The sequence below is a fragment of the Canis lupus genome, chromosome 13 (genome assembly GCF_011100685.1).
Source record: "Canis lupus familiaris isolate Mischka breed German Shepherd chromosome 13, alternate assembly UU_Cfam_GSD_1.0, whole genome shotgun sequence".
Lineage (NCBI taxonomy): Eukaryota > Metazoa > Chordata > Mammalia > Carnivora > Canidae > Canis > Canis lupus.
This window is the reverse complement of record NC_049234.1, coordinates 19,867,048-19,883,415: the sequence shown is the minus strand read 5'-3', so window position 1 is coordinate 19,883,415 and position 16,368 is coordinate 19,867,048. Positions and strand designations below refer to the sequence as shown.

Genomic DNA, 16,368 nt, shown 5'->3' with positions numbered 1-16,368 from the left:
TTATTTTCTACATACTTTCTAATCCATGTACTTTATACCATTTCTACCACTAGGTATTGCACAAGACATACTTAACACTAAACTGTTTGTTGTTTATTTGAAATTCAAATTTAACTGGACATCCTATATTTTTATTTGCTAATTCTGGCCCAAAATAATCTAATTCAAAAGAAGCTAAAATAGATGTTCAGACTGCAAATGCTATGCTCTGGACTGGACTCTGGGATGGACCGTTTATGCTGTCACTGTATGATAATAAAAATCTAGAGACAAATGTAAATTTATTTGACCTGCATAGCACATTGTATATTTAAATGGCTTAAAAAAATCAGTTGAGCAAGGTCACATCACAGAGTTTTCTGTGAGGTACAGATGAAGTCGGTAGTGGAAAAACAAAATGTTTTCTCTAGTCTGACATTAGCTGACTTGTCTTCTAAAACTTTGATAATGATATCATTCCCCTAGGAAAGTCGAAGTGCTAAAATTCTTCACATATTTTGTAAATTTATGTGTTACCAAAAAACTGAAACCTAGCCAACCTAGTGAGAGATATCGTCAGGTTCCCTTAGAGCCTAGCAGAATACTATATCACGCGTGACCTGTTTTTGAAATGGGATTTTGTGAAAAAATAGCAGAACACCTTTCCTGGCTTCTTTTCTATTCACTGCTCATACTTGACGTATTTTTTAGGTGATCTCATTAGCTCCATCAGGCAACTAGATTCCTAAATCTGCATTCTTAGCAGGGGATTGTAGTTTCAGGCAACAGAATGAAATCTGGCTGAGGATATTAAAGTGCTCACGTATTTTCCAAAGAGTTCAGAGAGCCAGGCTAAACTCAATACTCGTTCACATTGTAAATGCTGTTCTAGAAGAAATCCCACCGTTGCTGCCACTTAACAACCATACCACACCACAGCTCTTGCAACTGCCTTAGCTTGTATCAATAACAACTTGGGACTGGCCAAGATCTGCCACTACTGCCATTTAGAGCTGGATGCCTCCACCACCATACTTGCCAAAAGATGGATTCCATATACAACTACTATCTCACGGTGCATCCTTGCCATTTTGAGTGAGTGGCTCTGAGCCCTAGCAGCACGGAAGACTAGGAACTCAAATTCTGGCTTCTACTATGGGGAGGCTCAACTTGTAATTTGGAAAACTTTCCAAATACACAGGAGGGGTGTCTGAAAGATATTGAGCAGCAACAAAGATGAAAAATGTCTTCTGTTCTTTTTTTTTTTTTAAGATTTTATTTATTTATTCCTGGGAGACACAGAAGAAGGCAGAGACATAGGCAAAGGGAGAAGCAGGCTCCCTATTGGGAACTTGATGTGGGACTTGATCCCAGGACCCCAGGATCACAACTTGAGCTAAAGGCAGACTCTCAACCACCGAGCACCCAGGTGCCCCAGAATGTTCTCTACTCTTGTAAGCAACAAACCACATCTTACAAACACCCTACTCAATGGAACATAGTGATTAAGACATAGGCTATGTAATTAGATGCACTAAGGATCCAGCTCCAGCTTAGTCTCTTACTGACTGGAAGATGGAACAATCAAACCCCTTGAGGTGCCTGCCATCTTCTAATCTGTAAAGGAGACAAATACCATTCACCTCATAGGATGGAGGAAGGGACAAAATGAGGAAAGTGAACACCTTTGGTGGTAGATTTTTCATCCCCACAGGACAAGTTCTTATTATGAATATTGTATATACAGATCTTTTATCTCTTTCTTTTGAAGTCTTTTAGTTACAATCAATTTGATGTAAAAATTTTTTTCTCATTCTTTCTGTAGTGTTTTCTTGTTCACATAAAAATACTTCTCCTAGTGCAAATGTGTGCAAACACTCCTTTTCTTAAAGAATATCTTTTTCTAATATTCGTCTGATTACATTGCAAAAATTCTAAACATTAAAGAAAAGCAGAATGGTGGAACTAAAAATACCTCAAAATTCAACTATCTAGAGGTAGCCATTATCAATGGTGTGCCATATATTTATCTGTTGGGTAATACTTTTAATCAGCCATGGGAATCACACATTTATGGAATTGGAAGCAACTGTAATGACCGAGAACCATGTGGTTTGAGTTCCCCTCCATTCCCAGTGGTTGCTACAAGCCCGCAGGCCTTATCTTCCTGACTTCTTTCATCTGTGTTTTCTCCAGCCTCACGTTTCAAGGGGAAAGGTCACATGAAACCTTGTTGCCAGGTTGCAAGTTTTTATTTATTAATTTTGTGTTAAGTTTTAAGAGTCAGCCTCGTGTTTCTAAACAGGGGAAGTAAAGCATTCTGGGAAATATTATTTGTCTCAGCGGGAGTCTTTAAAAGAGTAAGAGGGTAAGAAAATTACTCTTTTATTGTGAGGTTTGCCAAATGATCTCTGAGAAGCTGTGATATCATTCATAGGCTGTGCCAAGCTGGATCGAAACTGCTCATCTTGGCAGACATCTAGAGTGAGTGTGTAATTCCTCAGGGTTGGTATGGGCCTTTATCAGAAATAGTTCCATAGGCAGTATTTACATAACTGTGGTGGAGTGTGAGAATAAACACAGCTGTGGCATTGCCCTAAATATTTCTATTCAGCAGGGAATTAAAAGAGAACTTTATCGCTGAACTACAGATAAACACAATTCATCAAGCAGTGGTCAGTTCAACTGGGGAACAAAATAAGAGTTATAAAAGACTGGCCTGCTGAAAATAGCTCCAATCAGCCGTTCTGACTTTATTGCTCCTTTACTCACTCCCTCCTTCCTCTTTCTCAGTTCCAGAAATGTAGGACTCATCAGCTAGCAAGGAGGTTGGCTAGATTATTATTTTTTTAATGCCAGGAAGGAATTAGAAGACACTCTGATTTACTGAGCAAGGCCTACTATGTGCCTGCATGCTTTCAAGTGCTTTATATATGTCCCTCATTTCAGGAGGGTTTCCTTTTTCTTCCTGGTTATAGAATTGCATGGTGGTGAGGGTAAGGCTTCTTTGGTTTTGTTTTTTCTTTTTGGCCAAGAAGACTGTTTTAACTCCAACGTGTGTTGAATTGGAAGTATGATTGCCATAGTTCTAAGTCATCTGTATCTTACGGTCCCATTGCATTCGTCTCTGTGTCTGTCTCTTATAATGACATCCCTTTGGATTTAGTACCCACTCTAATTCAGATTAGATTAATGAGATAAGGATCTCACCACCATCCTTACTTTAATTACTTCTGCACAGATTCTGTTTCCAAATCAGTCACATTCTGAGGTTCTGGGTAGACTAGAGTTTGGAATGATACTATTCATCCTATGACATATGGTGAACTTCTTGGGGAGAGGGACCATGTACTCTGCATGCCTCGGTGCACCCAACACGTGCTTAACACCGGTGAGTTTTCTCAAAAACTCACTTAGAGGCACAACACATCTTTGTGTACATGCTAAGAAATCATTGCATGTTTCCAACTCTGTTTTGTAACTCAAAAGATTTCTAGGATTTTGTTTCAGTATGCATGCCTTGTCTGTTAGTGGTATAATTAGGAAAGAACTAACTTGCTTGTATGTGCTCATGTGTGCAGACAATTCAAAAGCATTGTATTCACTAATATAGTTTTTTCCCCCAGTTACACTGAGCCAACAGAAGAGTCTTAAAATGCCAAAAGCATAAATGACACCTGCTAATATCAGGATTAACAAGTCACAAAGCACTTTCACAATTATTATCTCATTCGATGCTCTAGTGACCCTGTGAAAGTTTTATTATTACCATTTCCATTATAATCATCATTATCACTTCATTATCATTATCATCACCACCACCACCACCATCCCTGTTTTACAGGGAATAAAGAAACTTGAGGCTCATAGAAATGATGTGACCTATTTGTGGTCAGTGTATGAGTTAGGACTTTTAGTTGTATTTGACAACCCAATTCAAACTGGTTTAAGCAAAAAGGGAAACATAGAAGAAAAGTACAAGGATAAGCTGTGTGTCAGGTGTGGCTGGATCCAGGACTCTCAGCTCTGTTTTCCTCAGTGTTGGCTTCATTTGCAGGCAGACCTGCTCCTCTTGATGGCAAGACAGCCTGCAGTAGATCCATGATTTTATCTGACCTCTTAGGAGATGAGGAAAAAAAAAAAAAAAACATCTTCTCAACAATTACTCCTGCAGAAATCCTGGGCCTAGATCTCCATGACCCAAATTAGATCATACCTACAATACTCAAACCATGAAGCCCCCAAACCACTGAGGCTGAGAATGGGGGGTAAATCCTGTTGCCAGAAAGGGGGAACAGAACCTAGGCAGACCGAATCACAGCTGGTCATGAAAAAGTATAGTTCGTAAGTGACAGAGCTTGAATTTGAGACAAGATTGTTTTAACCTGTTCTTCCTCCTTCTTCTCCTTCTCCGCCTTTCCAATATAGTGAATACACAATGGCTGCGTGGAACGAAATTCAGCAGATAGTATGTGAGACAGTGAAGTCTTTTTTTATCTTGTCCTCTTGTCACTCAATTTCCCTCCTCATTGAATCCACCTGGATACATTTCCCGGCATAATTTATACATTTACAAGCATTTGTATCTATCACTTTGACATGAGTGATATGACACTACTCTCATGTCCTGTGCTTTTTTAAAAAAATATTTTTTTAATTAGTTTTGAGAGGGAGGAGGGAAGGGGAGGCAAAGAGAGCATCTTAAGCAGCTCGATCTCACAACCCTGAGATCATGACCTGAGCCAGAACCAAGCGTCCGTCTCACATTTGACTGAACCAGCCAGGTGCCCTTGCCCAGTGCTTTTTTTGCTTCCATTGTAGGATTAATGTTTGCTTCCCTGTGACTGTTATGACTTCAGCTACCCCTCCACAGTGGCATTCCCACCCTAGAGTCTTTCATTCCCTTTTCTTCTTCTCCCCCCTCCTTCTGCTCCCCGATTTCTACTTCATTTCTTCATCGTTAGTTCCTTCCATACATTTACAAATTAATGAAGTATTTATTGGAGTTGAAATTGCTTTAAAAATGGGTTACATGAAATATATGAAAATGGTTCTTTTGGGGTATGTTGTCAGCGCAGTATTTCAGAAAGGTAAAAGAATTCCCCATTCTCCTTTCATGTTCACAGTTGCTGGTTAATTCAAGCATTGAGAAAACAAAGGGGCTTCAACAGACATTTGTAGCTCTAGTGATGGCTGCAACTCCTACCAATATATGCTTCTGAACATGAGCCTCATGTGGCTCTTTTATGTAAGAACAGAGGTAGATGGGATAACAGGGAATGGATTATCAGGTTTGGCCCAAATCATCCAAGATCTTGCAGAAGACTCATGCTGCTCTCCCCAGAGGTACCCTTCTTCCATTCCAGAGTATTTTTCCTGGGTTTGGATTTTCCTCCGAGGTACTCTGAAAAAGAGTTGAACCAAAGTCCACCCTAGAGGACTCTATGTACCATGTGGGGCCCCTACTGTTGCATTGTACATGTTTGGGAAGACTATTTATTGCAAACCAGAGCTGATCAAGACCAGCCTGGCATTGTGACATCTCATGCACACGTTATCTCATTTGGTCTCTCCAATAATCTTAAGAGGCAAGCATATTGAGCCATTTAGAGATAAGGAAATTGAGGTTTAGGAAGGTTAAGTGACTTTCCCAGTGCCTCATAGTCAAAAAATTTTAGAGCCAGCCTGAACCCAAACTGCAAATGCTTCAAGGCTACCCTCTGGAACATTTGCTTTCAATTGGTGAGAAAATAGGCTGGTGAAGGAAGGACTACAGAGCCAGTCCAGGAGTGGAATTATGGAACTTCTTTCTCTATCTCTTCATGCTCTAAAATGTGCATAGCCCAGGATCACATTTTGGTAAAATGAGCTTCAGTGATAAATTGGGCCAAAGTGTGTGTAGTTGAGATTTGCACTAAGTTTTACATACATATTATATATAATGGAGACCAGATCATAAAAGGAACAGCAGCTCCTTATTGCTCTCTGGAGGAAACCAGCTACCATGTCATGAAGATACTCAGTATCCCCTGGAAAAGCCTCCTACCAACAGCCAGATGAGTGCACGATCTTAGAAGTGGAGCCCCAGTCAAGTCTTCATTTGCCGGAAGCCACTGCTGACATCCTGACTGCAAACTCACAAGAGCCCTTGAACCAGAGCCACCCACCTACGCCACTCTCAAATTCATGTGCCACAGAAACTGTGAAATAACAAATGTTTAGAGTTGGCAGCCACTTAATCCTGGGGAAAATTGTTACTCAGCAGTGGATAACTGATACACTGCCCAGGAGCCTTCTGGTGACAGGTAGAGGCACAGCTCTACAGAGGGCTTGAGCTTGCACTCAGAGAGGCCTGCCATGGTCCTTAATATAATTTGTGGAACATTTAAAGTGTATACCTAGGCCTCAACCTCTGGATATTCCTACTCAATAGATCTGGGATGGGGTCTAAGCATCTGTATTTAGTTAAATGATTCAAAACAAAACCAAAAACCTATTCAGGGGTTTCTGAAGCATACTTTTTTTTTTAAGATTTTATATATTTATTCATGAAAAACACAGAGAGAGACAGAGAGAGGCAGAGACACAGGCAGAGGGAGAAGCAGGCTCCATGCAAGGAGCCCAACATGGGACTCGATCCCGGGTCTCTAGGATCATGCCCTGGGCTGAAGGCTGCGCTAAACTGCTGAGCCACCCAGGCTCCCCTGAAGAATACTTTTGATTGAGAACTTCTTCTGCCCTTTTTTTTTTGTACTATAAAAAAAAAAAAATCACAAGCCTCTGTATTGTGTCTTCTGTGTTCTTCCTTTGGGACTTTGAGACTGATTGGAGGAGCTCAATCTACCCTCTGGCATGTCCACTTCAGCCACTGGGAACCTTGGCAACCAGCCAAGCTCAGGGCTGCTTCTTATGAACCCATGGAGCAACCTTCTTCAAACTTGAGTTGCATCAGACTTACCAGGAGGGTGATTCCTGGGCCCAATCCCCAGAATTCCTAATTCAGTGGCTTTAGGGTAGGAACTGAAAATTGGCTTTTCTAATGAATTTCTGGGTGATGGTGGTGTGGCTTGTCTGCCGCACTTTGAGAACCACTGCTAAAAGCATAGGGCACCTGGGTGGCTCAGTCAGTGAAGCATCTGCCTTTGGCTCAGGTCATGATCTCAGGGTCCTGAGATAGAGCCCTGCCCCCAGCTCCCTGCTTAGTGGGGAGTCTGCTCCTCCCTCTCCCTCTGTGTGCTCTATCTCGAATGAATGAATGAAAGAATGAATCTTTTTAAAAAAATGAAAGCATAGGACCTGCTAGTTTATCCCAGAAATAGTCCAAAATCTCCCCTGTACTTCAAGCAAAGACAGAAAATGAAAACAAAAAAGTTGTACATTTTGCCTGAGATAAAAGTAATCCATAATGATAGAAATCTGAGTAGTGGTGATTTGGGGGTAGAGGTGGGGGAGGAATGATAATTGGAAAGAGGGCTTGAAGGGGACTCTGGAACACATGCCATGTTCTCCTTCTTGATCTGAGTGGCAATTCCACAAATAAATTCCCTTTGCAAAATTACATTTGTGCACTTTTGCTCAAATTATTGTACAATGATTTGTACACTTTTCTATCTGTATGTTATGCTTTAAAGTTTACTTAAAAATTAATGATGATAAATGCTGCCAGAACCTGGGAGAAACAGGCCTCTGCATCATCAGCCTGTACCTTTGTTTACAAGTCAGCTTTCCTCTGGGGGCACGCTGGCAATCCAACAAAGAAGATGGTCTTTGTTTCCTCTCTTTCTTGCTGGCATTATTTGCGCGCGCGCGCGCGCGTGTGTGTGTGTGTGTGTGTGTGTGTGTGTGTGTGTGTGAGAGAGAGAGAGAGAGAGAGAGAGAGAGAGACACCTGGGGGGTGGCAGCTTCCCAAGCCATCATTTAAAAACAAAGCCAGGTCTTTAAAAGAAAATATTTCATTTTTTTCATTTACTTCAAAAGTAAATGAGATATTTGCAGATTTTAAATTTCTAGAATAACAGATCATTTTAGGATAATTTGAAAAGCACATTGAGGGACACCTGGCTGACCCCGTCCATGGAGCATGCAATTCTTGATCTCGGGGGTTGTAGATTTGAGTTCCATGTGGGTGTAGAGATTACTTAAAAAATAAAATCTTAGGGGCACCTGGGTGGCTCAGTTGGTTAAGCATCCAACTTTTGATCTCAGCTCGGGTCTTGATCTCAGTGTCGTGAGTTTGAGTCCCATATTGGGCTCCACACTGGGTATGGGACCTACCTAAAAATAAATAAATAAATAAAATAAAATCTTTAAAATAAGAAAAATAAAAGCATGTTGAACTCTCACTAATGCTTTTTGAGAGCCCTGGTTGGTAATTGGCTATGTAACTTTACTGAAGAGTAAGCCATGGGCAAGAATTACCCCCCATTTCTTTGAAAAGTGCCCAAGAGTCATGAGATTTTTTTCCTCTGAGCAAGGACAGATGTCATCTAAAGAATTCCCTGTTTTATCACAAAAAAAACCTTTGGAGTCTTAGTGAGGAGTCTTGTTTTGCAAATTTCTGACCAAAAAAAAATTGCTAATTTTTGTTAACACTCCTCCAGAGACATTTCACTTTCTAAATCATTCCTTTTCTACAATTTAAGTTTATGAGTAAAAAGGTTTACTCTTAAAGTTTGCTATTGAATGTTAATGAGGCCAGGTTGCAATGGGACTTGTGATTTTCAGGTGATCTGCAAAATTATTTTGTAACTCAGGAGCTAAGGACTCTACTGAGAATGAGAATGAGAATTAAGACAGATATGGAAGAAAATGGTGCCCCACTTTTAGATGTTGTCCAGTCTAAAGGAGAGACACTGTAATATAGTATCTAAGTTCATGGGTTTTTGAGTCTAACCAACATACGTTTGAATCCTAGCATCACTGTGTGGCCTTGGGTAAATTCTCTCTCCCTCCAAACTTTAGTTTTTTCTTATGTTAAATAGAATTAATAAACATCAGTCCTAGGGATATTGGAGGAATACATATATAGATAAAAATTATTCAATGAATGGTAGCATAATAATTAAAGGATGAGGGGATTCCTGGGTGGCTCAGCAGTCTAGCGGCTTCCTTTGGCCCAGGGCGTGATCCTGGAGTCCTGGGATCAAGTCCCACCTCGGGCTCCCTGCATGGAGCCTGCTTCTCCCTCTGCCTGTGTCTCTGCCTCTCTTTCTGTGTCTCTCATGAATAAATAAATAAAATCTTAAAAAAAATAATTAAAGGATGAAATAACAAATGTATCATTTTTATTCAGTTTTGAATGTTCCCAATCCCTACATTTTTCTGGTGCAAACACGAATGTAAAAATATTTCTTTGCATGTATACATCAATGAATAAATGTGGGTTTTTTCCTCCTGGCAATAAAAATTAGCAGTCTAAAAATTATAGATGTGAAGGACAGGTTAGTAATGGTTGCCAGAGATTTGAGATGGCCATGGCGAGAGGAGCATTGTAACTATGAGGGGTAGCTGGAAGGAGAGCTTTGTGGTGATGGAATAGTCCTGTATTCTGCTTACTGTGACTTACAGGAGATAAAATGGCATAGAACCATTCACCTACATTGTCCCAATGTTGGTTTCCTGGCTTTGATGTTATATTCCATAACCATAGGGAAAACTGGGTGAAGAATATAATGGACTTCTCTGGCCTTTATGCTGTCCATATATACCATTTTTGCAATGCCATATTAATGTCATATTAATCTAGGAGTACTTCAAAAAAATCTATTTAGAATTTCCTTCTTTTACCATAATTACAGTATACAGATCTCACTTTGTATCTTGGGTGGTTCATGTGAAGGTCTGGGGTAAACTTTGGTGGTTGACATTTGTTTTTTCTTTCTTTTCTTTCTTATTTGACTTTAAAGAGAGCTCTTTGTGTGCCTCTCTCCCCAGTTGCCCCTTCCTAGGCCAATTCACTTCTTAAATATACCCAAGGATTAAATGGTAGGTAAATGTGCCACAGACAGGATTCCTAAGGAATGCAAAGTTTGGTCATCTTTGATTTGTAAATATTCACAATTAACACTGAGCAGTAGTATGAAGCATGGGGCTATATATTTCAGTCTACTTCCTGCAGTAGCAGCAAGCATGTGGGTATATTATTAAAATCCTCTGTAGATTGAGAAGTAAAGCAAATTAGTATCAGCTCACAGTTTAGAAGTCTTGATATGATACTATTGATAAGCCAGTCAAGTCAGCTGACTAATAGGTTAGCCAGACATCCTTAACTTAGGTGATTTGATAGTTGAATAGCTATGTCCCCAGTATCTAGACCAATGCCTAGGCATTTGGTGGATGTTTGTGGATGAGTGAAGGAATGAATGAATGAATGAATGAATGCATGAAGCATTAAGATAAACCATGCAAAGCTGACAAAGTCCAAAAGAAAGAAAAAAGAGTTAATTCATCTCTATGGCCCAGGACTTGACAAAGCATGACCTACCAGGACACATTCTAACCCTTCTCTCTCTCTCTGCTTCTCCAGGCAGCTTGAAATCCACTCTCCGGATGCTAAGCACACAGTGATCCTGAGGAGCAAGGACTCAGCCACTGCCCAGGCCTGGTTCAGTGCCATCCATTCCAATGTGAGTGACCTGCTGACCCAAGTGATTGCTGAGGTCAGAGAGCAGTTGGGGAAAACAGGCATTGCTGGGAGCCGAGAGATCAGGCATCTTGGCTGGCTTGCAGATAAGGTAAGGAAAATGCTCCCCTAGGAGGAGATATTTTTACCCAGGTTCCCCCAGCACGTGTTGCAACCATGAAGTCAGTGACCTCGTTCCATAGGCTGGATTTCTCATTCACCAGCTATTGGGACTTCCTGTCCATCTTCAACAGATTTATGTTATACATGGGGGCTGCATCCTAATCAGCTTTGATTCCCCCACCTATAGTCCAGTACATTGTAAACTGTAGGTGGTCACAGATTGTTTGTTGAACAGATGAACGAGTGAGAGGTTGGGTAGTTTGTCACACATACGAAGATCAGGAAAAATAACCTAAACACACATTGGAGCTTTTGCCTTGTGAGGTAAGGAAGTTGAAAAGGTTGCTGAAAATGGGGGTTTCTGTGAGTTTTCATGAACCTGCTTATTAATAACATAATTATGTTCATTTACAAAAAGGAGCAATAGCAGCAAGGAGTCCTTAGTAACTACCAGGTGTAGACTCTTTTGATGTATTACCTTCTATTTTTCTGGATTCTTAAGCCAGTAGGCCCTGGGGTCAGGGAAAGGTCATCATTCATGAGTACCTATTTTGTGCAAGGCACACAGTACTAGGCAGGAGTGAAGTGTATAAGGATGAATGAAGATTTAATCTTTGTTCTCAGGGAAAACAGCTACTGTGGAAAGGACCTCGGGTCATGTTAACACTGTCACTCTGATTTCTCTTCCCAAGTTACATGATACGTTGAAGATAATAAAACTCACTTTGCAGCAATCTGTTGGGAGTTAACCCTTCTCCTCATTTCAAAGACTTGAGCCTTTGCCATTGTCCCTGGACCTGTTTGCTGCCCCTTGAACTTGAACCTGAGTGCTCAGGAACACTGGGCTTTTGGAACAGTCTGACCTCCCAGTGACTCACATTGTAATAGGGGGTAAATGGGAATAATGATTGTCACAATAAACAGTTTTCCTGCCAGTGAACCATGTCATCTGAGAAGGCCCAGTCAAACAGCCCTTGGAAATAATGTTTGAGCACAGCATTAGGCTGTTTTCCATCATTGTTCTTTGTTTGCACCAGTTCAGGTCACAAAAGTCAACACAGAGTGCGCTGTTTGATTTGGTGTTGTCCCATCTCTCACAGATTTCAATGAAATCTGAGAGACAATGCAGGTGGTGGTAGCACTAGGTGCATAATAGACAAAAACCGCAGGTAGCTTCTCTTGACCTACATTCTGGGGTTCTTGACGAAAACAATACTGCAAATCTGGATGATGTCATTTTAGAAGTCGGTTCTAATACTCTACTTTTTACTTCCGCCAGATGTGAGAGGGATCTTTCCCACAGCAAATGACAGAGAGCTTAACTCAGCTTGAGCAAGAAAAGGGAAGAACTACTTTTGAGAATAGTGCCCACATATCAGCTTCAGGCATGGTGGGATCCAGGGATCCAAATAATGATGTTAGGCCTGCTTCTCCCTGCCCACTTCATTGGTTTACATTTAGGCAAGCCTTCGTCCTTGGTCCAACAGTTCCAGGCTTATGTTTTCCATTAGGGTCACCTGTGTCACTGAATAAAGGCCTCTTTGCTGCCATAGTTCCAACAGAAGTCCTGAGATTAAGCCCAGTGAAACTGACTTAGATCAGATGTTCAGCCTTGTGTTGTACTGAGATCAACGTCATCCAAGACATGTGCACTGAGAGATAAAGAGAGGTGGTTCTCTAATGGAAAGTTTGGCTGCTGTGCCAGCAACAGACTGAATGGATTCTGGGGAGGGCAGAGCAACAGGCATTACCTGCTATAGGAGGAGGAGAAGACTGGGATGAAAGATGTCCTTGCTTGGAGAGCGGCCTGAGTAGACTGGCAAATATTCTGGAGATTTCAGGGTGCTGGTAGGAAGTGGATGGCAAATTCAAAAGTGATGACTGGAAAGGATTTAATGAAGGGTTAATTTGTAAGGTGTGGTCAAGGTAAGGAAAATCAAGAAGAGATAGAGAAGCACTCCAGATCTCACAACAGCAAGAGGCCACTGCCACCCCTTAATCTGAAATGGCAAGGAAAAGGAGCAGTTACCTGAAGCTGGGAAGACTTGTAGCTGTAGAAAAGAACCACCACTAAGAGCTTTGGTCTTTGGGAAGGAAGCACAACCCCTGGGACCCCCATTCTTCCACTGATCTTCTGCTGGTATCTCCAGTATGGGAGGCTGATTGGAAGCCAGAGACAAGGGAGCCCCATTGATGCATTTTGATAAGCTCTGTCTCCAAAGGCACAAGCAGAGTGGAAAAGAGTGGACACTGGAGCTGGAGGGGCAAAGGGAGCTGTCCAGCACACACATCTCTCCACCTCCAAGTAACTGAGATGCTCTCAACAACTGGAAGTTCTTTTTTCCTTTCTTTTCTTTTTTTTTTTTCATCTCTTTTAACACAAACTTCATTACCATTTGGATAGTTGGAAAATACCATTGTGTCATTATTAATGATGTTGAAATTTTTCCCAGAGGTTCCATTTTCTCACTTATAAGTTGTCTGCTTATCCCAAATTATCAATAGACACATTATTAGGCATTCCCGTGGAGCAGTAATAAAGGCTCATAAAAAACTCTTTTTGTATTTAGAATAGTATTGTTCTTATAATTTCAGGTAACCATCACATATGTTTCTTCAAATTGTATTATGCATTGTATTCCTAATAGCAATAATGACTTACCATGGACAGTTATCAAAAGCAAGAATGTCTTTTATTTCCTTCAGCTTCAGAACTTCTCAAAAGATTACCATAGATCAAGTCCTAGGGAAAAAAATCCAAGCTGGAATCTTTTTTGATTAAATATTTAATACTGAATCCTAGTGTGGAGGCATACAAATGGTTTTCAGCAAAATGTTACAATGAATGGCAAATCCTTAATACTGTGGCCTTCTTATAATATCACAAATATCAGAGAATTTGCTTGGTATTTGTAAAGATATAAAGTGTGATCCTATATATATTCAACTGTAATTTACCTTAAATTGATGTCCTTTGTCTTTTCCTATTCTGTTAATCTTTGATTTTGTGATTAATAATAGCAGCTCTGGGACATGATTTGTACATATTAAATTTAATTTCAAATTTTTAGAACTGGTCTTTACATGATCTAAAACAATATGAAACAACAACAACAACTTCCCGTTTAAAATCCTGTCTGTGCTAATCCTAATACCTCCTCTATACTACACAGGAGGAAAACTTTATATTAATTCCATCCTTTCCCATGAGATGATCTGAGGACTGGAAGAATGGCTCCCACAAAATGGCTAGTCCTTGAGGCAATGGAGAGAGTTCAGTGTGCTCCAAGAGAGGAGAATGAACATGGGAAAAAGTGGAGATAATGGATTAATACAGCTTGTGGTGAAGGCACACTAGAGGTTGGTCTAAAGGGAGGTGAAGGTTCATCAAACATACCTGGTGCCTTGGATAGGCATCCAATTGTGGAAGATCTTGAAAGCTGGACAGATGACTTGAATTTGATTTGGTGGGCAATGGGGAACCTTTGTACAGTATCAGAGAGAAGAGACTCAGAGGTCATTGCTAGGGACTAAATGTTCTGTCCCCCCTAGATCCATATGTTGAAGCCCTCATCCTCAATGTGATGGTATTTGGAGGTTGGGCCTTTGGGAGGTAATTAGGATTGGATGAGGTCATAAGCATAGAGTGCCCGTGTTAGGATTGGTGCCTTTATTGGGGAAGAAGAGACCAGAGCACCCTCTCCCCACCATGTGAGGATATAGCAAGAAGGTAGCTTTCCACAGGCCAGGAAGAGGGCCCTCACCAGAACCCCATGTTGACACCCTGATCTTACACTTCCAGCCTCTGGAACTGTGAGAAATAAATATTTATTGTTTAAGCCACCCAGTGTATGGTATTCTGTTATAGCAGCCTGAAATACGTCAGTGGTCTAAACTGACCTCTTTGTACAGATGAGGAATCTGGGACCCAGAGAATGGAAAGTATTTTATCTTGAGTTGTACTCTATCTAAATCAAGGTATAGGAATAATTAGACAGTGGAACAATGTGGTGATATCATTGTTTCTTTAATTTTTAAAAGAATCTACTGCAGTTTATCCATTGCAATTGATTTTAATCTTTCCTTCTACTCTCATAGCCATTCTGTGGACTCCCTACCGTATCAAGGTCAACACTGGGCCAACAGCCTTTGAGCTGGGGCTTTTTTTTATTTTTTTGGTCTCCTTCACTTCCTGGACCTCTGAACCATGACAGTAAGAGTCACAGGCCCTGTGCTGCTTTCCTGCGAGCACCCTCACCTGTAGATCGGTCAGATGTACTGATGTGATCTTTCCCTTGTTCTTATTGGCTTTAAACCTTTTACCTCCTTACAGGTAAAAGGAGGCCTTAAACCTTTTACCTCCTTACAAGCCCCAATCTATCCCACAGCCCCAAACATGGCTTTTAAGTCCTTGTTCTTTAATCTTTTTACAGTTGTTATTACTGAGATGTTTTCAATGGTCCACTTTCAGACAAAAGAAAAATAAGCTAAGTTCTGACTCTCTTGCTACTTAGAGAAACAGTAATAAACAGGGGATGACAGAATTGTTGGATTCTGTTTTTTGCTGTTCACCAGATGTTGCCTTTGCTTTACTTTGTTATCTTAGTTCGCAAACTATTTCTCGTTTGATTAAAAACACAACACAACACAGGGAAACAACAACAACAACAAAAAACCCAGTTGTGAACCCTGAGCTGCAAATTCAATTCTCAGCTTTCCTCATTTCCACTTCAGATTTTTAAAAATGGGAACATTTATATAGGCTGTGCCTCCCGGGGTGTTATTGGAGGAAGGGAAGTTGGTAATTTGTATTTATTGTGTGCCTCCTCGTCTGTCTCAGGCACTGTTCTTTAAATAATTCCTATCCTATAAGGCAAACTTGCAGAAGTTGAGTAACTTCACTCCTCCAGTGGGTGGCAGAGAAAGTGTGAGCCCTTCTTTCTAACTCTTAAGTCCAGAATTTTCCACCAAGCTGAGCTAATGAAAGGGACCCAGGGAACATGTGTCTATATGCATGAGACCACCAGAATCCAGAGTCAAAATGGTAAAACATACCAAAAGCATGGTTTTAGAACTAAGAGACAAATCTTATTTGTCTTTATGAAGATAAAGGGTGTCTTGATCAGCTCAGGCTGATTAAACAGAATGATAGACAGGGTGACTCATAAACAGAAATTTGATTCTCACAGTTCTGGAGGCTGGAAGTCTGAGATCAGGGTGCCATCAGAATTGAGTACTGGTGAAGCTCTTCTGATTTATAGACAGTCTTCTTGTCGTTTCCTCACAAGGCAGAAATAGAGCAATGGTAGCTCGTTTCTTTTTTTTTCTCTCTCTCTTCTTCTTCTTTTTTTTTTTTTTTTTAATTTATGATAGTTACAGAGAGAGAGAGAGAGAGGGAGGCAGAGACACAGGCAGAGGGAGAAGCAGGCTCCATGCACCGGGAGCCCGATGTGGGATTCGATCCCGGGTCTCCGGGATCACGCCCTGGGCCAAAGGCAGGCGCCAAACCGCTGCGCCACCCAGGGATCCCTCTTCTTCTTATAAGGACTCTAACCTTATCATGAGGGCTCCACCCTCATGACCTAATTACCTCCCAAAGGCCCACTGCAGATATCATCACATTAGGGCTTCAGCATATGAATTTG

The 16,368-nt window shown here is 40.9% G+C and overlaps 1 protein-coding gene across 1 annotated transcript in view; it reads left to right on the top strand.

The window, feature by feature from the left end:
• The window catches only part of SNTB1 (syntrophin beta 1), a 232,668-nt gene that overhangs the window by 133,093 nt on the left and 83,207 nt on the right, over positions 1 to 16,368 (top strand). The window contains exon 3 of the mRNA XM_038555424.1: positions 10,505 to 10,712. Within this exon, the coding sequence (XP_038411352.1) occupies positions 10,505 to 10,712 (208 nt within the window). The remainder of the gene's footprint in view (positions 1 to 10,504; positions 10,713 to 16,368) is intronic.